Raw genomic sequence first — 21,920 nt, 5'->3', positions numbered from 1 at the left:
TCAACTCATAGTTGTCCTCCAAGGAACGCACACTAGATTCAGTTAAACAGACCTTTTTATAATTGCAGTAGCCTGCTCTTTGGCCCTCACCTTTCGGATTAACTTTGTCTACCTGTCACGCTAGCAGGGTCTACAGAGTATACAACATTTGTGTCAGGAGTGTCCCTATAACTTCTGACCTAGTGATATAGCATACCTCCCCAATTTTGGAGGGACAGTCCATTTTTTCTGGGACTGTTCTGCTGTACCACCCGCAGGTCACAATGTCCCGCGGTGGGGAGTCAGTTGGGAGACTATCTCACCCATGGTACAGAGCGCTCGGCATGCCCCCCACAGCAGCGAAAACGTGCCGTGGTCCGCAATCACGGCATTTCCACAATTTCAGGCATGCACCTTTGGTGGGCATCGCATCTGTGTCCCTCCTCTAAACTTTCTAAAGTTAGGAGGTATGGATTGGATATAGGACTAGGTCACCCATATAACAGGAATTATTTTAGAAGTGGAAATATCCTCAGAACCCATTATTTGTACTTTCCTATGACTTCAAAAGATTTGACACTTTTTAAGACTTAGAGGTCTATTTATTAACATTATTTTTACTAAAATAATGTGAGAAAGGGTGTTTTCACACACTTTTCACGTTATTTCAGTATCACCTGAATGTATCAAAGGGCATTTGGAGCAGTTTTCATAAAAACTGCTCCAAACCCTTTAATTCACTTAAGCCACATCGCATTCTCCATACGTATAATTGGAAATGCGATGTGGCCAAATTTACTAAAAAAAAAAATGTGGAAGAATACCGCAGTGTGCCCTGTGATGAGCTGGCGAGATAACAGGGCAGCACTGCGATCTGCCCCCTTTTGCCCAGCTCTCTCTGCCCCTGGCAGAGAAAGCTGAGCGGGACTTGGCTCCAGTGATCAGCATTGTGTGTCCGATGGACACACAAGCTAATCAAAGTGTTTAAAAAAAAAAAAAGGAAAAACGAAAAAAAAACGTACTCACCTGTCCAGGGAGCTGGGTGCCGGGTATTCCATATGCTGCGCTGTGACCCCGGTGCAGTAAAGTGACGCTGCAAAGCGGCAGCCTACTTTACAGCACCAGGGGTCACCGCAGCACACAGGATCCGGCAGCCAAGCAGAAGCAGCGCGGACTGGCTCCCTGGAAAGGTGAGTATATTATCCTGCTGGAGAGTGTCCGCGGCGCATGGGGATAGTTGCAAAGGGGGGGGGAGTCGACCGGGTGGTGACGGTAGCGGCAGTGTCGGCGGGTGCGGCGCATGTGCAGCAGCACATCGGGTTATTTTTTACGAAAAATACCCCGATGATGCTGCGAAGTGGCATCGCAGGTACAGAGCATGACCGCAAGCTCTGTCCCTGCATGCGAAAATTGATACATACCTGCGATGTAATCAGTTATCGCAGTGCGAGTTTGGGCGATTTTATTACATGACATCTGCATCCAAGGATGCGGATGGTGATAAATAGGCCCCTTAGTGTCTCTTGAGTAAGGCAGACAGTGCCCTCTTCATGTGTGTTTACTGTACTGCTTTGTACAGTAAACATTATTTTGTAATCAAATGTATATTATCTACGGTATCCGTTTGGATGGTCAACCATGTTATGGTCGACAGTCATTAGGTCGGCCACTATTGATCGACATTGACATGGTCGACATGGACACATGGTCGACACATGAAAGGTCGACACATGAAAGGTCGACATGAGTTTTTCACATTTTTGTGGAACTTTGCCATACTTAACGATCCACGTGGACTACGATTGGAACGGTAATCTGCCCGAAGCATGCGAGGGGACGCGGTGCACTAATTGGGGTTCCCCGTCACTTTACGCAAAAAACAACACCAAAAAAGTAAAAAAAACTCATGTTGACCTTTTCATGTGTCGACCATGTGTCCACGTCGACCATGTCAATGTCGACCAATAGTGGTCGACCTAATGACTGTTGACCATAACATGGTCGACCATTCATACCGGAAACATTATCTACTTTGGGCCTGATTTTGATTACCAAGTAATTAAATTGCTATTCTGGACACCTACAGAGAACAGAATGTTAATGCGACTATACACCAGAGTTGTATGTATCTATGCAATCACAAAACACGCAGCCCTTCCGCTGGGAGAACCACCAGTAATGGCCATTCAGCTGTTGCAGAGAAAAGACTGAGATGCATACAAGTCATAATCGCTCAGAAAATCTTAATGATGTGCAAGCAGCCCCATGATGGATGCACAGATCGCTATATACTAGCATGCAATTCAGAATAAGGCCCTATATGTCTATTAGACATTAGCAACGTTGTCTTGACTGTCTAGTTTTAAGCACCCAGCAGCTTACTTTGTAGTACGGCACATTCACACCTGCATGCTATCAAAGAGTGGAAATAGATAAAAGGTCTTACAGTTGTTTTCCAGGGTTGATAGAGCCCAAATCTATTTCTTCATCATACTCTGTTCTGATGTCATCTAAAGAGCCGTCATCTCCGAATGCTCCCCACTCTGTGTTAATGCACATTCTTCCCTCATCGCCTTCAACAAGGTCAATGTTACTCAGGTTCTCCATATAGCAGGCATTTGTACCACTCCCTACAGGGCAAGAAGCGGACAGATGTAAGCCTTGGTCACTTCCATATCTAAGCATTGACATCATAGCCAAACATCAGCCTCCCGTTTGCACCAATTCCAGATCATAGATACAGCAATATCTCAAAGGAGCTCCATCTCAATTTCATAAACACATACTGTAGGCAGTAGTGTATCTAGGGGTCCGAGTGCCCCTGTCAAAGTAAGGGACCAGCACCCGTTTCCCCCCCGCCACCACCATATTTTTGGTGCTTTTTGCTAGTACGAGCACTGGTGCACCCTGTATATTTTAAGTATGGTCATTGCATAAAAAAGTGGCATGGTCTCGTGGTGAAGGGGTGTTGCCACACAATAGTACCCCCTTACTCACAATAAATCACACACTAGTGTCCCTTATTCATAATATTCCACACGGTAGTGTCTCTTATTCAGATTACACCACACAGTAGTCCCATTGCTCACATTGTACCACACAGTAGTGTACCTTATTCACATTATGCAATACAAAAGTACCACTTATACACATTGGGGGTAATTCCGAGTTGATCGCAGCAGGAATTTTGTTAGCAGTTGGGCAAAACCATGGGGGTAATTCCAAGTTGATCGCAGCAGGATTTTTTTTTAGCAGTTGGGCAAAACCATGTGCACTGCAGGGGAGGCAGATATAACATGTGCAGAGAGAGTTAGATTTGGGTGTGGTGTGTTCAAGCTGCAATCTAAGTTGCAGTGTAAAAATAAAGCAGCCAGTATTTACCCTGCACAGAAACAAAATAACCCACCCAAACCTAACTCTATCTGCACATGTTATATCTGCCCCCCCTGCAGTGCACATGGTTTTCCCCAACTGCTAACAAAGTTCCTGCTGCGATCAACTCATAATTACCCCCATTATGCTAAACAGTAGTATACATTATGCCACACAGTAGTACCCCTTATACACATTACACCATGCAGTAGTACTCCTTATACACATTATAAAGCACAGTAGTACCCCTTATACACATTACGCCACCCAGTACTACCCCTTATACATGTTAAGTCACACACTAGGGAACCTTATTCACATTACGCTACACAGTAGTACCCTTTACACCTTATGTCACACAGTAATACCCCTTAGACATTATGCCACACACTAGTGCTCCTTACACATTATGCCACACACTAGTGCCCCTTACACATTATGCCACTATAGTAGTGCACCTTACAAATTATACCCTACAGTAATGCCCGTTACACATTATATCACGTAGTAGTACCCCTTATACATTATGCAACGCACTAGTGCTCCTTACACATTATGCAACACAGTAGTAGTGCACCTTACACACTATACCAGACAGTAATGCCCCTTATATTGTGCCACACAATAGTAGTTCCCCTGTGTACCGCCAGTGGGGGTTTTCAGAGGCAAACGCAGGAATTACTGGTAGTGGGGGTTTCGGCTACTGCAAACCTTCCCTCACACCCAAGTACCTGGTGGCAATCATGAGAGCAGGGGCGGTGGAGTCTCCCAGGCTACTGTCTAACTTCCCACACACCCCAGTACCTGGTGGTAATAATGGGAGCAGGGGCTGTGGAGTCTCCCTGGCTACTGTCTAACTTCCCTCACACCCCAGTACCTGGAGGCAACCATGGTAGCAGGAGTTGTGGAGTCTCTAAAGTGGCATAGAGGACTTGAAAGCCCCTGTGTACATCCCATCCATCTAGAACAGGTATACTGTATTATTTGGGAATGCTGTCACACTACTGTAGAAGAGTAGTTGGCCTGAGTCAGAGATGGACGCAATGCCGATTTGTATGCAGTGGAGAGAGTTTTTGCCACTGTATATGAGTGCATATGTGCCGTGATGGTCTTGCAGCAGAGGTAGCAGTGAAGTTTTAGTTGCAATGATCAACAGTCAGGGAACGCCTGTGGGAGGTAATGGGGGAGTGGCAACTCAAACATTTACAATGTGCGTCCGATGGGTCCATCTTTGTATGCAAGTGGTGTCACCAGTGGGCGTCTTTATAAAAATCCTGGCGGCTGCTACATTTGTGTATTTGTGCACAGCGATGCGTACCGCATCGCAACAGCAAATGCATTTGCGTACATCTCTGATTGAGGCCCGGTGTTTCATTCTACTCCCACTTGGCTTAATTCCTAATCATGAGCAACTTCATAAACCATTACCTATGAAGGCACACTGCTAATGGTCTTGTACACATGACCTACAAATCAGCCTCTATGTAGCCAGTATAATCTGATGTGTGACAATTGATCTCTTAACACCTGTGAATTTCTTTTACCTACAATGACACCAACTTCACACAATTGGTCATCGTATCCGCAGGTCATCATTGTGCCCACAGTGTCATTAACCAGTGCCAGGACTTCCACATTGCTGTACTGAAAAGAAAAAATATATATCTTGCATTACTGAATCTAAGAACACAGAACTCAAAAGCAGAAAAGTACACATTGCTCCTTGTGTGCACGTGTGCACGTGTGTGTGTGTGTGTGTGTGTGTGTGTGTGTGTGTGTGTGTGTGTGTATGTGTGTGTATTTTTAGGACAAATAAAATGTAGCTTTTTTTCCTCACTATTTTCTAACAATTACAATATGTTTATCCCATGCATTCATAAATTGTCTTAAGTTGTCTACGACAACTGTTACTTTTGAAACCCCCCAATTTCTTCTCCCTGATTCTATAAATATTTTTTTTAAAAAGGAGTACCACCTTCCTTAACTCCACAAATACCTTTGATATTTCCTGGGCTGTTGAACGCTGGGAGTGGTGGGTACAAAGTTCTTAGCTCAGTAGTCTTTGGTGCCCGGAGACGTGTAGCCACCCTCCCAAGATGGCGTGGCTTTGCACTCTTCAATGACCAAGCTGTATGGTATTGAATATATGTGTACTATTGCCAATGGTAACAGCAGAGTAATAGTATAAACCAGCAGATCCAATGTCACCAAACATCCCAGTACTTAACCAATTGTGTGGTTTATTGAGGAGTAATATGTTGGTATAGCCATACTCACAGTTACATACACTCATATCCCTTTCACACATAAACACCAGCTTTAACCCGGCTCAGACCCCCGACACGTGGTGAAGCCAGAGTTTCAGTACTTACCCACTTTCACACGTAGGTGATAGACCTGGGTTATTCTCAGGGCATCACCATTTACACCGGACCCATGTCTTCCAGCTTATGGTGGATGCTTGGGCATGGCCCAGGTAATGCCTTTCAGACCGCAAGCAACCTGAGTCGGTCCCTGGAATAATCCTGGTAGCAAGCAGAGTCGCGGACTCCAGACATCTGAACCGGGCCAGGTCTGTTCATACATAGCCGAGACCCAGGTCTAGTTGCAAGTCCCGGTGAAAGCCTGGGTCGAAAGGATATGTGTGAAAGGCAGGGCCGGACTGCCCATCCGGCACTTCTAGTTATCCTCCTGCCGCCTGAAGTGCTGGTTGCTAAGAAATACAGGGGCGTGCTGCGAGTCCACAGCCCCCTGACTCACAGATCGCCCCCATGAATAGTGTCTGCGTACCCCCTTTCACAGCATGCTCACCCCTTTCACAAACATGCCAGGGACACTTTTCGTCCCCAGTCCATCTCTGGTGATAGGGGTGCCAGTATCTGAATGGAGCAGAGCTTGAGCGGAACATACACCAGCTGGTGAAGTAGGACAGTAGCGGTTTATATACAAATGGTAGTGATGTGGCTTGGTAGCAGCTAGGCTCAGGATATTGCAGGGTCTCTGGGAGCTAAGTGGAAGACGTTCCTGTTTCACTGTAGTACTCTTGCCTCCAGGACCAGATTAACAATGGGGCGGATGGAGTTCCAGCTCCAGTCCTCCCCATAAAAACAGGTCCATCATCATGACAGTCTGATGATGACAAGTGAAGTCACCTAGTTGGCCACACGATCAGCCATAAATCATAAGCATGATAAGTATAAGTACACACCCACATGTCACTGATCACACCAACACAGCACTGACCACACCCACACAACACTGGTCACAGCTCCTCCCCTTCTTGGTATAGGCCCGTAAAACATTTTCAGCCCCAGGCCCATGTTGCCCTTCATCCAGTCCTGCTCACCCCCTACATGCGCAGAAGATCATTAGTTGCCATCTTGGTAAAGGATATGATGCCTTCCTTAACCACTTGCCTGGCATGGTCGCATCAGAAGCGACCATGCCTGCAAGTGCTCTATCTGACCTGGTCGCACAGGATGCGACCAGTCAGATAGAGAGTGTTAGCAGCAGCAGGGATTGGAAACTTCCCTCCGCTGCTGCCTCCCTGCACTCTCCCGTACTGATTGTCGTGCTGCCGATCACTGCTGATCGGTCAGCATGGCAGGATCTCCCCCTCCAGTGGCTGCAGACAATGGCAGACGCTGGGGAGTGTAAATTAACCCCCCCAAGCAACCCCGCGAACACCCCTGTATACCTGGAGGCTGTCCCGGCTTTCAAAATTAAAGCCGCGATGGTTGCAATGTTCCTGATGTTCTGATGATCATGATGTTCCCGATCCATGTTTCGATGTTTTGGGGGGGGGGGGGGGGGATTAAAAAATAAATAAAATAAATATATATATATATATTTTTTTTTTTTAACTAAAATCATTTGGGATAGGATTAAATTTATGTTGTTCACCTAATTCACTCATAAAAAACCCCGACAATTTCGGAGCGGTTTTTGGCGAAATAAATTGTCAGTTAAGTGGTTATGTAGCATCATGGAGACTGTGCAGTGGCGCGCTACATAGCTCAACATGCAGCAGCATGTAAGGAGGGCCCTGGTATTCAAAATGTGGCTTAGCCACATCCTTCCTTACCCGCTAGTACTGGCAGGATCTTTATGTGGCCCTATTTATTTACAGTGGTTGTATCAGTTTTGATTGAGATATACACTTTCTATTACTCTATTTGCTCTAAATCACTACACATTTGTTTTACATTTTAATAAATGAGGTATAAACCTGTTATATCTGCATCTGTGAAAATACAGTATCCCATATAGACCGCACGTAATATAATTTCTCTTACGTCCTAGAGGATACTGGGGGCCACATTAGTGCCATGGGGTATAGACGGGTCCACTAGGAGCCATGGGCACTTTAAGAATTTGATAGTGTGGGCTGGCTCCTCCCTCTATGCCCCTCCTACCAGACTCAGTTTAGAAAATGTGCCCGGAGGAGCCGATCACGCTTGGGAAGCTCCTGAAGAGTTTTCTGCATTTATTTGCTATTTTTTATTTTCAGGCAGGTCTGGATGGCACCTGCCTGCCTGCTTCGTGGGACTTAGGGGGTGGAACGGCCCAACCTCCCTAGGGTAAATGGTCCCATTCCCCGCTAACAGGACACTGAGCTCCTGAGGGTCCTATTCGCAAGCCCCACCACGGCGACCGTACAGTCAGTAGAGTGGTGAGTAGGTGGCCGGCGTCCCGATTAGTGGGTTGCCGGCTGCAATGGCGGCACAAGGGTAGGAGCGCAGCGCTGACATACAGGCTGCGCTCCAGGCTTCAGAGACACAGTGTGACCACTGTGAGGGGCGAGCTGAAGCCACAAATGATACCCACACTGGCAGTACACTACAGGGGATTTTAACCCACTGTAGAACAGAATATTGTAGAACAGAATATTTACCTCAGCCAGTATAAAAAACCCAGAAAGACAGTTCGCCATTAAGGGGGCGGGGCTTCACTATGAGCGGATCCAGCAGCTCACCAGCGCCATTTTCCCTCTGCGGCTATACACAGGCAGATTGGCAGGGAAGCGCAGCTCCTCCACAAGGACTCCAGAACACCTCAGCGGTACCAGGTGGTCATAGCAGGGGGGGAGCAATATTTGGTGTACTAAGCCCTATTAAGGATACTTAGTTTGCGACCCAGCTAAACTTGTTCTTTAGCTGCAGGGGCGCTGTGTGGCTGGCTCCATTATACTCTGTGTCTCCCTAGAAGGGCTCTGTGTGGGTTAACTGTGCTTTTAACCTATTTCGTGTGTGTGTGTGTGTGTGTGTGTGTGTGTGCGTGTGCGTGCGTGCGTGCGTGCGTGCGTGTTCTTTCACATTTACTGTCACGATCTGGGTTACAGGACACCATAATTTACCTTTCAGGTGTCTCCTGAGGCTGGCTCAGCGTTCCAGGGCCGGGTCTCAATCATGCTGCTAAACATTCCCACTTCATATTTCCTCTCTGTTAGGCCGCAGATGCTGTCACAAGGAACTCTTATAATTGGAATGGCGTTCCTAGCCCATCGCGGCCTCCGTCGCCATTACTATACTCTTAGCACTTGGACGGCTCTGCATAGCGTCTCCTGTCAGCCGCGACCTCCGCCGCCATTGCTGCGCTCTCAGCGCCCGGATGGATCTGCATAGCGTCCCCGGTCAGCTACGGTCTCTGCCGCTATTATTACAAGTTCCAAGCACTATAGGTCTGTGCGGTGCCTCTCGCCCGCTGTGGCCTCTGCCGCTGGCTCTGTGGGTTTGCTGTGCAGCTTGACGTCCACTGTCCCCTGCGGCCGCAGCCGCCATTACTGTAAAAGCTCCATATGGGATTACAAACCAGATTTCCCTCCAAAGACCAGTATGGGCGCAGCCATGTTGGTTCTGATCACATGACGCTATTTCCTCCAATCTACAGCATCGCTGACTTCTGCCTGATTGCTGATCCAATCTCTGCACTGCTGAGGGTATAAAAGGACTGATCCTGAACCAAGAGGTTGTCAGTGCTTTGGTTGTCATTACCAGTGTATCTGGTCTCTGCTCTCTGTGATTACTAACTATGTTCCCGGTATTCCAGCTCCTGTGTCTTCAGTTCTTCAGAGACCCGCACCAATCACCACCTTGCCGTGCCTGCCTGACTCCATAGTATTCTCATTGCCTTCTGCTATTGTCAGTGCTCTAAAACACCGGCTTCCAGCATCTGGCTCTCAGCTGTGTTCATCTGTGCTCCGCCATCGGTTTCTCTAATATCCTCAGTGCTCAAGTCATCTGTTCTTCAAATTCATCGATCTCTAGCGTCACCAGTGTCATTCAACTCCTCTGCTAACACTGGTTCATCTGCACTCCATTCACAGTTCTTTGTTACCGGTTCCATCCGGCAAAACCATCAGTCTCCGTGTATTACTCGCTCTACAGCACGTTCAACCTCTGTATAACATCTGCTGACCAGTTCCAGCTTCCATCTACCATACAGCACCTAGGTGATGGTAAAGGACTCTCCATCTCCTAATCTCCCAAGCTAGCCTTGTGCGGATACCACACCTAAGGGAATACTAGCTTTGCTACTTCTTGTGGAACTGTGTACTGTTTTTAATCATTTTTCATATCATATCTTTGCAACTGCCAATGTACCATCAGAACTGTGTTCAATAAACAAACATTAATTGTATCCTTGTTGTTGTGGTCACACCTTCGGACACTGGTGGTTCAAGCCATCTGTATGTCTAGGAGTCCTATTCTACCGCCCAGATTTACATTTACACCAGCCCCTACAACTGAGGCTGTTCCAGGTTAACACCAGCCCTCAGTTGTGACATTTACTATGTCAAAGGAGTGTGTATCATGCACAGCAGAGTGTTTTTCTCAATCTGAGGGATCACTGCAGTGTACTCAGGATAGTACATTCTCAGGCTAGTGGATCTGAACCAGTATGGTTAGATTCATTAAAAGGGATGATTTCAAATATTTTGAATAAATTATCCCAAAATGAGAAGGAGACGCAATACTTAAGGCAATCTGTTGATGACCTCATGAATAGAGATTCAGTGGTCATTCCATCGTCTCAGACCCCTGCCATTTGTCTACAGAAGCGTACTCTGGCCCAAATCATGCAGGCTGATACCGATGATGATGATGTATCAGACCCAGAGGAGGGTGAGGTGGACTCGGGAGGGGGGGATGCAGCTTTATCACAGGGAATACAGTCCCTGATAGAAGCTATTAGAGATGTCCTGCGCATTCCTGATAAGGTGTCAGAGGACGAGGAGGAATCTTATTTTAATGTGAAAAAGCAATCCTCAGCTACTTTCCCTGCATCTAAGGAATTAAATTCCCTATTTGAAGCAACTTGGGTAAATCCTGACAAGAAGTCACAAAACGGTTACTCACATCCTTCCCGTTTCCTCAGGATGATAGGATGATAGGAAAAAATGGGAAAACCCACCAATAGTTGATGCATCGGTTTCTAGGCTGTCACGTAAGATAGTTTTACATGTTCCTGGGGCAGCTTCCTTGAAGGATGCTGCAGACCGCAAGATTGAGATCACTCTCAAATCTCTGTACACAGCTGCGGAGGTGGCCCAGAGACCCACTATAGCTTGTGCATGGATCTCTAGGGTCATTACAAAATGGTCAGGTAATCTAATTGATGGGTAAGATTCCTTATCCAGGGGGCGTAGCCACGGCGGCAAGTGAGTAGGACGTGGGCTGTGTGAGCTCCCGGGTCCCACATCCTATATAACAGATCCTAAGCCTGGTTTCCGTGTCTAATTAGCCCACCTGTGCTCTCTGGTTGCTGCTGCCTCCGCGGGTGATCTCTGCTGCCTGCCCGAACCACTGGTGTGCGCGCTCCGGCTGGCGTCCTGTGCAACCCTGCAGTCTGAACGGAGCTCCGGTCCTCCCTCACTCTTCCGGTCCTTCTCTGGCTCCCACTCGGCGCACAGAGGCTCCCTGGCTGTGCGTCTGCTGGTGGGCGGCTCTGCAGGACAGAAGGACGGCTGAAGCAGCACTATAAAATTCTACCCTGCAGTGCTGACACCCTGGTTCCTTGGATCTCCTCCAGACTCCATACAGGTACTCTGAGGAAGGGGAATAGAGGGTGCGGTGGCCATCTTTGCCCTGCTCCCATTTGGTGTGGGAGACATTCCTGCTTCCCGATTACAAGTCTAGAGTCCTGCTTACCAGCATTTCCATAGTTCTCCCAGGATTTTTGGAATACATATTCTGCCCCATTATCATCATGGTGAAACACCACCATCCAAATGCTGCAGCTGCCAAGCTGGAAAAATTTGCTTGAAATGCCGGGGCAACAGCATCTACTACCCCTGCTGCAGATAGCCAGCCTGATTCTGATCTCTCACAAGACTTTGCTACTGCAGCTCCGTCTCAGTCGTCGCTACAACAAGTCTTAGAGACTATAGCGAACAGCGAGAAGAGGTTATCTGACAAAATTGAGAGGGTGCAGTGTGACCTGTCGCTTTTGAGGCAAGATGTGCAACGCATACGTGAGCGAGTCGGGGAGGTGGAGAGTTGCATCTCAAATCTGGAAGACTCCTATACTCCTCTCAACTCTAATGTTTCTGCTATATCTCAGCAAATCACTGTTATACAGTCCAAGCTCCCAGATATGGAGGGACACCGCCGTAGGAATAATATACGGTTCGTGGGGATACCAGAGAGGGAGAAAGGCTCTTCCTCAGAATCGTTCCTGGAGTCTTGGCTTCTGGAATTATACGGAAAGGACTCCTTCACTCCACATTTCGCAGTTGAGCGGACTCATAGAATACCTAACCGCCCTCCGCCAGCTGGTACACCTCCTCTGCAAAGTTTTACGTCTGGGTCGCACTAAAGGCCCCTTGACCAGAAACGGGGTGAAGATTGCTGCATTCCCGGACTTTGCTGCTGAAGTCCAGAAGGACAGAGCTCAGTTTATCCCAGTGAAACGCAGACTTCGGGATCTGAATTTGTCCTACTCCATGTTGTTCCCTTCCAAACTCCGGGTAAATGCTGACAGGGAATCTAAATTCTTTCACGCTTCACGTGAAGCCTCTACTTGGTTGGATCGGTATGCTGCGGGTGGACGTCAAATGGTTCCAGACTGACTCTTGCTTTTATTTCTACATTTGGGCATACAGCTGTTTCAGTGTAACTTCCCTGTTCTCCATTTTTCTTTCCATATTCATAATGCCTTATATTTTTATGTCTAGATAGGGGTGGCATACCTCTCTTTTATATATGGCTAGGGAACCGGCCATATAATGGTTTTGTTATGGTATGTACTTGGGAGCTCTCTTGCTTTGGTGGCTTTTCTATACATTGCTCCCGTTTACTATATTGTATTTTCTTTCTTTAATTTCTCTAGCTGCTTGGGGGGACAGTTGGTGGGTGGTTTGTTCGCTTTTCCTGTACTCTAGGCAGCTATTGACTAGCCTGTTTGTGGTTTATATTTTCTAGTTCTGGTTCTAAGTATGCCAAGGTTGGGGGTGGTAAACGAGGTGGGGGGTTGTTTTGTGGGGTCTTGGGCTATTATTGTGTTGTTTTTATTTTTATTTCTTGATATTTGTGCTTTGATTTTTTGGATGTCTCATTTTTTCAAATGGCTGCGTTTGTTAAATGTTATTGTGGCTCGCTCAGATGGATGGCTATGGGACGGTGCATTGTGTTATCCTTTTTGACCCTCTCTTTTTTTTCTTTTTGGATCTAAGTTGACTTTCCATACGTGGAACGTCTGCGGGGTAAATGACAGGATAAAGAGGTCGTTTGTTCTTAAATTGCTAAAACAGTATAACTCAGATGTGATCTGTCTCACTGAATCTCACTTAGAAGGCAGCAAGCTTTTATCTCTGCACAGGCCATGGGTGGACTGGGCCTATTATGGATCCCATACTTCTTATTTCAGGGGAGTATCAGTGCTTATTAAAAAAATCAGTGCCCTTTATACTAAATGCATTTAAAACTGATCCCTACGGTAAATACGTTTTTTTAGATTGTACACTTCACTCTCAGCCCTATTTTATCCTAGCAGTATATATACTACCTCCATTTAATTATGAAGTGATGAAGCTGGCAGCTTCCTTTGTCGCAGAGTCCCCTAATGCCCCTGTTATATGCATGGGGGACTTTAACAACCTCATGCATCCTTATCTGGACAAATGGAGGGTGGCATCTGTGACTGACCTGGGAAGCGGCCCTTCTGGGTTTACAAAATTTGTGGATACTATGGGTCTGGTTTATATTTGGAGATTAAAAAACCCCAATGTTAGACAATTCTCTTGCGTTTCAAAATCCCATCACGCCTTCTCCCGTATTGATCTAGCTTTGGTGTCTCCTTATCTGATGCCTCAAATCATTGACGTTCACTATAAAGCTAGAGGGGTGTCTGACCATTCTCCCTTGTCTCTGATGGTTGATGTAGAGTGCCAGAGGGGTCAGGTATTTTGGAGGCTTTGTCCATCATGGCTCCTTCAACTGCAGACCAATTCTGACCTTGAGGCTATGTGGGATAGCTATTTCAGTGATAATGAGGGCTTTGCATCCGTGGACATTATCTGGGATTCATTTAAAGCATATATGAGGGGCACGCTGATTCAAAGAATAGCCTCTTCAAAATTATACCAAGCATGGGGGGTAATTCTGAGTTGATCGCAGCAGGAACTTTGTTAGCAGTTGGGCAAAACCATTTGCACTGCAGAGGAGGCAGATATAACATGTGCAGAGAGAGTTAGATTTGGGTGGGTTATTTTGTTTCTGTGCAGGGTAAATACTGGCTGCATTATTTTTACACTGCAATTTAGATTGCAGATTGAACACACCCCACCCAAATCTAACTCTCTCTGCACATGTTATATCTGCCTCCCCTGCAGTGCACATGGTTTTGCCCAACTGCTAACAAAGTTCCTGCTGCGATCAACTCAGAATTACCCCCATGGTCAGCATGGCTATCTCATATAAATGAACGCAACTTACGCAGTCTTTTGTTTAGGTCCCACAATTATTATATGCATGCTGATAGACCGGGTAGTTATCTTGCTCACTTAGTTCACTCTGCTCGTCCTACAGCTTGTTGATGAGTCGGGCAGAGAGGTTCATACTACACCAGATATTGCCGATGTCTTCCTTTCATTTTATAGAGGTATATACACCTTCCTAACATACAATTGTTTCTCTCTACGATTGATTTACCCAAACTGACTGTAGATGCTAGGGATCTCTTGGAAGCCCCCCTTTCATTGGATGAGGTGGACATGGCTCTCCGATCCTTTCCGGGTGGTAAAGCCCCAGGTACAGATGGCATACCCATTGAATTATACAGCAAACATTCTGCAACATTTGTTCCCAGATTACTGAAACTGTTTAACAACCTCTTGGAGGCTAACACTTTCCCAGCCTCTATGTCTGAGGCAATTATAGTTGTGTTGCCGAAACCAAGAAATGATCTACAGTTCCCTGATTCCTATAGACCAATTTCCCTGATCCCCACGGATGCTAAAATACTGGTGAAAATATTGGCCATACGCCTTAATAATGTAATCACTACCGTCATTCATCCAGATCAAACCGGTTTTATGCCAGGAATGTCCATCTCTATCACTCTAAGGCAGCTCTTTACTCATCTCCAGGTTGAACATGCAGAGGAATCTAGCTATGCTATAGTCTCTTTAGATGCCACTAAGGCGTTTGACTCGGTTGAGTGGCTATATTTATGGGAAGTCCTGCGCTGCATGGGAATCGGTCCCATCTTCATCAAATGGGTTCAGCTCCTCTATCACCAACCGACAGCTAGGATCTCTGTCAATGGCTACGTCTCTGCATCCTTTCCCTTGTCTCTGGGTACCAGGCAGGGGTGTCCCCTGTCACCCCCATTATTTGCTATTGCCATTGAACCGTTAGCCTACATTATACGATCTAATCCCAATATACTGGGGTTTTACCTACATAATAGGGTTGACACAGTAGCTTTATATGCAGATGACCTTTTATTGTTTTTATGTGACTACAGGTCGCTATGCCGGCTGTTCTAGATTGAGGTTTTTGGTGGGTATTCTGGCTTAACTATAAACTGGAATAAATCTTCGATAATGCCCTTGCGAGGCCCTTCCCCGCCTGACCCTGAGGTACCTTTGCCATTGCGATGGGTTGTTCAGTTCAAATACTTGGGGGTAATAGTCACCAACGACTCTGCTAATTTTATACCCAATAATTTACTACCACTACTTGATTATTTAAGGGAAAAATCAAAAACGTGGTGTAAGCTTCCTCTTACGGTAACTGGATGAATTAACCTTATCAAAATGATAGTGCAACCCAAAATTTGATATGTCTTGCAGCAATCTCCAGCTTCCATCCCGGCCTACTTTTTTAGAAAGCTGAATAGTATCCTTTCGTCCCTTGTTTGGGCTAATAAACGCCCCAGGACTGGCATAAATACACTTACAAGGTCTAAAATAGAAGGCGGTTTAGCACTCCCCCATTTTAAATTCTATTATACCTCTCAACTGGCTAACATGGGTTTATGGATTTGGGACAGTGACCCGGACTCCTTGTCTAATGTTCTGCTACGGGGGGTGGCCCTGGGTTTTACTCCCTGACAAATATTTCTCAGTGGTGAATCATTTTCCCATGCACCTCCCACACTCTCTCAAGCTATCAAGATTTGGGGAGAGGTTGGGGCTCTATTTAAGTCCGATAGCCTCGATCTTGATACTCCCCTCTGGCATTCTCGCTGGTTGTCTGAATTGGGTTCTCTGTCTGGCTGTCAGGTGTGGGGGACTAGGAGGATTGTTGTAACTGGTCAATTATACTGCAACAGTGCCCTTAAATCTTTCCTACAACTGAAAGATGAATTTGATTTGCCACACACCCTTTTCTTTCGATATCTACAGCTGAGGCACGCTCTCCAGGTCCAGTTTAAAGATAACCTACCCGTCCTTACTCCCTCCCCTGCAAAGACTTTTATTGTTAACTTGGGTTGAGTAAAATCTATTTCTAAGGCTTACTCATTTTTGATGACTACTCATCACAAAGACACTCTCCTGCGGCTGCGAGATGACCTTGGTCCATTCAGTGATGAAGATTGGGAGGCAGCCAGAGAATTCCCACGTAAGGCCACTGCCTCTATACGCTACCAACAGATAAAATTGTTTATTCTACATAGAACCTATCTGACCCCTGTTCGGTTAGTCAAATTTGGCGGAAGGTCCTCTGACGTCTGTCCTAAATGTACAGCGGATTGTGGCTCCTTTTGTCATCTATTATGGTAGTGCCCGATAGTCTTTGGTTTCTGGTCTCAGGTTAAAGCTGCTATTGTATCTGCTGGTATCCCTGCTGAGCTACTTACGCCCAAAGCTTGTGTATTAGGGGCTGGGGTGGAGGAAGCACTTAGCGGCCCTAATGTCCAATACCTTAATAACCTATGCACACTGGCAAAGGTTTGTATAGCCCACTCGTGGCTTGCGCAGACAGGCCTTGTCTTCGGGGCATGGTTAGCCCTGGTTAATGACGCTACAGAACACGGACAATTTAAATATATGTCCCGTGGTGCTATCAATAGGTTTCAGAATATTTGGGCCAGGTCGATGGATTCCTCTTACGTATATAGAGGTTAACTCTACCAAGCTCTAACCTTTGTATTTTTACATTTGTCAAATGGTTGCTGATATGCCTGTCTGAGCTACTTATTTGTGATTTTTTTAGGTAGCGAAGTTTGAGTGCTGATTTGTATGTTAATGTGTGTTCTATGAATAAGACTTCTTTTATAATATTGCTTTCGTTCGCACTAAAATGTGCACAATATTTATTACCAGTCTTCCCATGTTTTTTCTGGTTGTGTTTTTGTTTTCGTATCGTTATTTAGCTGGATTGTTTTTCTTTAGAAAATGTCAGGCATGCTTGTGTATATAGGAGGTCATTCCGAGTTGTTCGCTCGCAAGCGGATTTTAGCAGATTTGCTCATGCTAAGCCGCCGCCTACTGGGAGTGAATCTTAGCATCTTAAAATTGCGACCGATGTATTCGCAATATTGCGATTACACACCTCGTAGCAGTTTCTGAGTAGCTCCAGACTTACTCGGCATCTGCGATCAGTTCAGTGCTTGTCGTTCCTGGTTTGACGTCACAAACACACCCAGCGTTCGGCCAGACACTCCTCCGTTCCTCCGGCCACTCCTGCGTTTTTTCCGGAAACGGTAGCGTTTTTTCCCACACGCCCATAAAACGGCCTGTTTCCGCCCAGTAACACCCATTTCCTGTCAATCACATTACGATCGCCAGAACGATGAAAAAGCCGTGAGTAAAATTCCTAAGTGCATAGCAAATTTACTTGGCGCAGTCGCAGTGCGGACATTGCGCATGCGCATTAAGCGGAAAATCGCTGCGATGCGAAGATTTTTACAGAGCGAACAACTCGGAATGAGGGCCATAGTGTGCAGAACCTATGGAAATGATGATACTCACTACGTGGGGCTACTACGCAAGAGTTCTTTATTCATGTACCTCTGGACAATATGTACAGATATTAGAGATGAGCGCCTGAAATTTTTCGGGTTTTGTGTTTTGGTTTTGGGTTCGGTTCCGCGGCCGTGTTTTGGGTTCGAACGCGTTTTGGCAAAACCTCACCGAATTTTTTTTGTCGGATTCGGGTGTGTTTTGGATTCGGGTGTTTTTTTCAAAAAACACTAAAAAACAGCTTAAATCATAGAATTTGGGGGTCATTTTGATCCCAAAGTATTATTAACCTCAAAAACCATAATTTACACTCATTTTCAGTCTATTCTGAATACCTCACACCTCACAATATTATTTTTAGTCCTAAAATTTGCACCGAGGTCGCTGTGTGAGTAAGATAAGCGACCCTAGTGGCCGACACAAACACCGGGCCCATCTAGGAGTGGCACTGCAGTGTCACGCAGGATGTCCCTTCCAAAAAACCCTCCCCAAACAGCACATGACGCAAAGAAAAAAAGAGGCGCAATGAGATAGCTGTGTGAGTAAGATTAGCGACCCTAGTGGCCGACACAAACACCGGGCCCATCTAGGAGTGGCACTGCAGTGTCACGCAGGATGTCCCTTCCAAAAAACCTGAACCACTAGCCATGAACATAGGCCAGGGCCTCAGCCGTTCCTTGCCACTCCGTGTGGTAAATGGCATATTGGCAAGTTTACGCTTCTCCTCCGACAATTTTATTTTAGGTTTTGGAGTCCTTTTTTTACTGATATTTGGTGTTTTGGATTTGACATGCTCTGTACTATGACATTGGGCATCGGCCTTGGCAGACGACGTTGCTGGCATTTCATCGTCTCGGCCATGACTAGTGGCAGCAGCTTCAGCACGAGGTGGAAGTGGATCTTGATCTTTCCCTAATTTTGGAACCTCAACATTTTTGTTCTCCATATTTTAATAGGCACAACTAAAAGGCACCTCAGGTAAACAATGGAGATGGATGGATTGGATACTAGTATACAATTATGGACGGGCTGCCGAGTGCCGACACAGAGGTAGCCACAGCCGTGAACTACCGCACTGTACTGTGTCTGCTGCTAATATAGACTGGTTGATAAAGAGATAGTATACTCGTAACTAGTATGTATGTATAAAGAAAGAAAAAAAAACCACGGTTAGGTGGTATATACAATTATGGACGGGCTGCCGAGTGCCGACACAGAGGTAGCCACAGCCGTGAACTACCGCACTGTACTGTGTCTGCTGCTAATATAGACTGGTTGATAAAGAGATAGTATACTCGTAACTAGTATGTATGTATAAAGAAAGAAAAAAAAAACCACGGTTAGGTGGTATATACAATTATGGACGGGCTGCCGAGTGCCGACACAGAGGTAGCCACAGCCGTGAACTACCGCACTGTACTGTGTCTGCTGCTAAAATAGACTGGTTGATAAAGAGATAGTATACTCGTAACTAGTATGTATGTATAAAGAAAGGAAAAAAAACCACGGTTAGGTGGTATATACAATTATGGACGGGCTGCCGAGTGCCGACACAGAGGTAGCCACAGCCGTGAACTACCGCACTGTACTGTGTCTGCTGCTAATATATAGACTGGTTGATAAAGAGATAGTATACTCGTAACTAGTATGTATGTATAAAGAAAGAAAAAAAAACCACGGTTAGGTGGTATATACAATTATGGACGGGCTGCCGAGTGCCGACACAGAGGTAGCCACAGCCGTGAACTACCGCACTGTACTGTGTCTGCTGCTAATATAGACTGGTTGATAAAGAGATAGTATACTCGTAACTAGTATGTATGTATAAAGAAAGAAAAAAAAACCACGGTTAGGTGGTATATACAATTATGGACGGGCTGCCGAGTGCCGACACAGAGGTAGCCACAGCCGTGAACTACCGCACTGTACTGTGTCTGCTGCTAATATATAGACTGGTTGATAAAGAGATAGTATACTCGTAACTAGTATGTATGTATAAAGAAAGAAAAAAAAACCACGGTTAGGTGGTATATACAATTATGGACGGGCTGCCGAGTGCCGACACAGAGGTAGCCACAGCCGTGAACTACCGCACTGTACTGTGTCTGCTGCTAATATATAGACTGGTTGATAAAGAGATAGTATACTCGTAACTAGTATGTATGTATAAAGAAAGAAAAAAAAACCACGGTTAGGTGGTATATACAATTATGGACGGGCTGCCGAGTGCCGACACAGAGGTAGCCACAGCCGTGAACTACCGCACTGTACTGTGTCTGCTGCTAATATAGACTGGTTGATAAAGAGATAGTATACTCGTAACTAGTATGTATGTATAAAGAAAGAAAAAAAAACCACGGTTAGGTGGTATATACAATTATGGACGGGCTGCCGAGTGCCGACACAGAGGTAGCCACAGCCGTGAACTACCGCACTGTACTGTGTCTGCTGCTAATATAGACTGGTTGATAAAGAGATAGTATACTCGTAACTAGTATGTATGTATAAAGAAAGAAAAAAAAACCACGGTTAGGTGGTATATACAATTATGGACGGGCTGCCGAGTGCCGACACAGAGGTAGCCACAGCCGTGAACTACCGCACTGTACTGTGTCTGCTGCTAATATAGACTGGTTGATAAAGAGATAGTATACTCGTAACTAGTATGTATGTATAAAGAAAGAAAAAAAAACCACGGTTAGGTGGTATATACAATTATGGACGGGCTGCCGAGTGCCGACACAGAGGTAGCCACAGCCGTGAACTACCGCACTGTACTGTGTCTGCTGCTAATATAGACTGGTTGATAAAGAGATAGTATACTCGTAACTAGTATGTATGTATAAAGAAAGAAAAAAAAACCACGGTTAGGTGGTATATACAATTATGGACGGGCTGCCGAGTGCCGACACAGAGGTAGCCACAGCCGTGAACTACCGCACTGTACTGTGTCTGCTGCTAATATATAGACTGGTTGATAAAGAGATAGTATACTCGTAACTAGTATGTATGTATAAAGAAAGAAAAAAAAACCACGGTTAGGTGGTATATACAATTATGGACGGGCTGCCGAGTGCCGACACAGAGGTAGCCACAGCCGTGAACTACCGCACTGTACTGTGTCTGCTGCTAATATAGACTGGTTGATAAAGAGATAGTATACTCGTAACTAGTATGTATGTATAAAGAAAGAAAAAAAAACCACGGTTAGGTGGTATATACAATTATGGACGGGCTGCCGAGTGCCGACACAGAGGTAGCCACAGCCGTGAACTACCGCACTGTACTGTGTCTGCTGCTAATATATAGACTGGTTGATAAAGAGATAGTATACTACTAATATTATATATACTGGTGGTCAGGTCACTGGTCACTAGTCACACTGGCAGTGGCACTCCTGCAGCAAAAGTGTGCACTGTTTAATTTTAATATAATATTATGTACTCCTGGCTCCTGCTATAACCTATAACTGGCACTGCAGTAGTGCTCCCCAGTCTCCCCCACAATTATAAGCTGTGTGAGCTGAGCAGTCAGACAGATATATAATATATATAGATGATGCAGCACACTGGCCTGAGCAGTGCACACAGATATGGTATGTGACTGACTGAGTCACTGTGTGTATCGCTTTTTTCAGGCAGAGAACGGATATATTAAATAAACTGCACTGTGTGTCTGGTGGTCACTCACTATATAATATATTATGTACTCCTGGCTCCTGCTATAACCTATAACTGGCACTGCAGTAGTGCTCCCCAGTCTCCCCCACAATTATAAGCTGTGTGAGCTGAGCAGTCAGACAGATATATATAATATTATATATAGATAATAGATGATGCAGCACACTGGCCTGAGCCTGAGCAGTGCACACAGATATGGTATGTGACTGAGTCACTGTGTGCTGTGTATCGCTTTTTTCAGGCAGAGAACGGATTATAAATAAAACTGGTGGTCACTGGTCACTATCAGCAAAACTCTGCACTGTACTGAGTACTCCTAATGCTCCCCAAAATTAGTAAATCAAGTGTCTCTCTAATCTATTCTAAACGGAGAGGACGCCAGCCACGTCCTCTCCCTATCAATCTCAATGCACGTGTGAAAATGGCGGCGACGCGCGGCTCCTTATATAGAATCCGAGTCTCGCGATAGAATCCGAGCC

The 21,920-nt window shown here is 45.7% G+C and overlaps 1 protein-coding gene across 1 annotated transcript in view; it reads right to left on the bottom strand.

Annotated features, from left to right (window-relative positions):
* LOC135058077 (hexokinase HKDC1-like) overlaps positions 1-21,920 on the bottom strand; it is a 117,902-nt gene that overhangs the window by 83,573 nt on the left and 12,409 nt on the right. Inside the window, exons 5-6 of the mRNA XM_063963702.1 lie at positions 4,896-4,995; positions 2,426-2,609 (exon numbers count right to left, since the gene is read on the bottom strand). Of these exons, the coding sequence (XP_063819772.1) occupies positions 2,426-2,609; positions 4,896-4,995 (284 nt within the window). The remainder of the gene's footprint in view (positions 1-2,425; positions 2,610-4,895; positions 4,996-21,920) is intronic.

This window comes from Pseudophryne corroboree, chromosome 3, assembly GCF_028390025.1.
Source record: "Pseudophryne corroboree isolate aPseCor3 chromosome 3, aPseCor3.hap2, whole genome shotgun sequence".
Lineage (NCBI taxonomy): Eukaryota > Metazoa > Chordata > Amphibia > Anura > Myobatrachidae > Pseudophryne > Pseudophryne corroboree.
The sequence above is the reverse complement of the archived record's forward strand: the minus strand, read 5'-3'. Positions and strand labels throughout refer to the sequence as shown.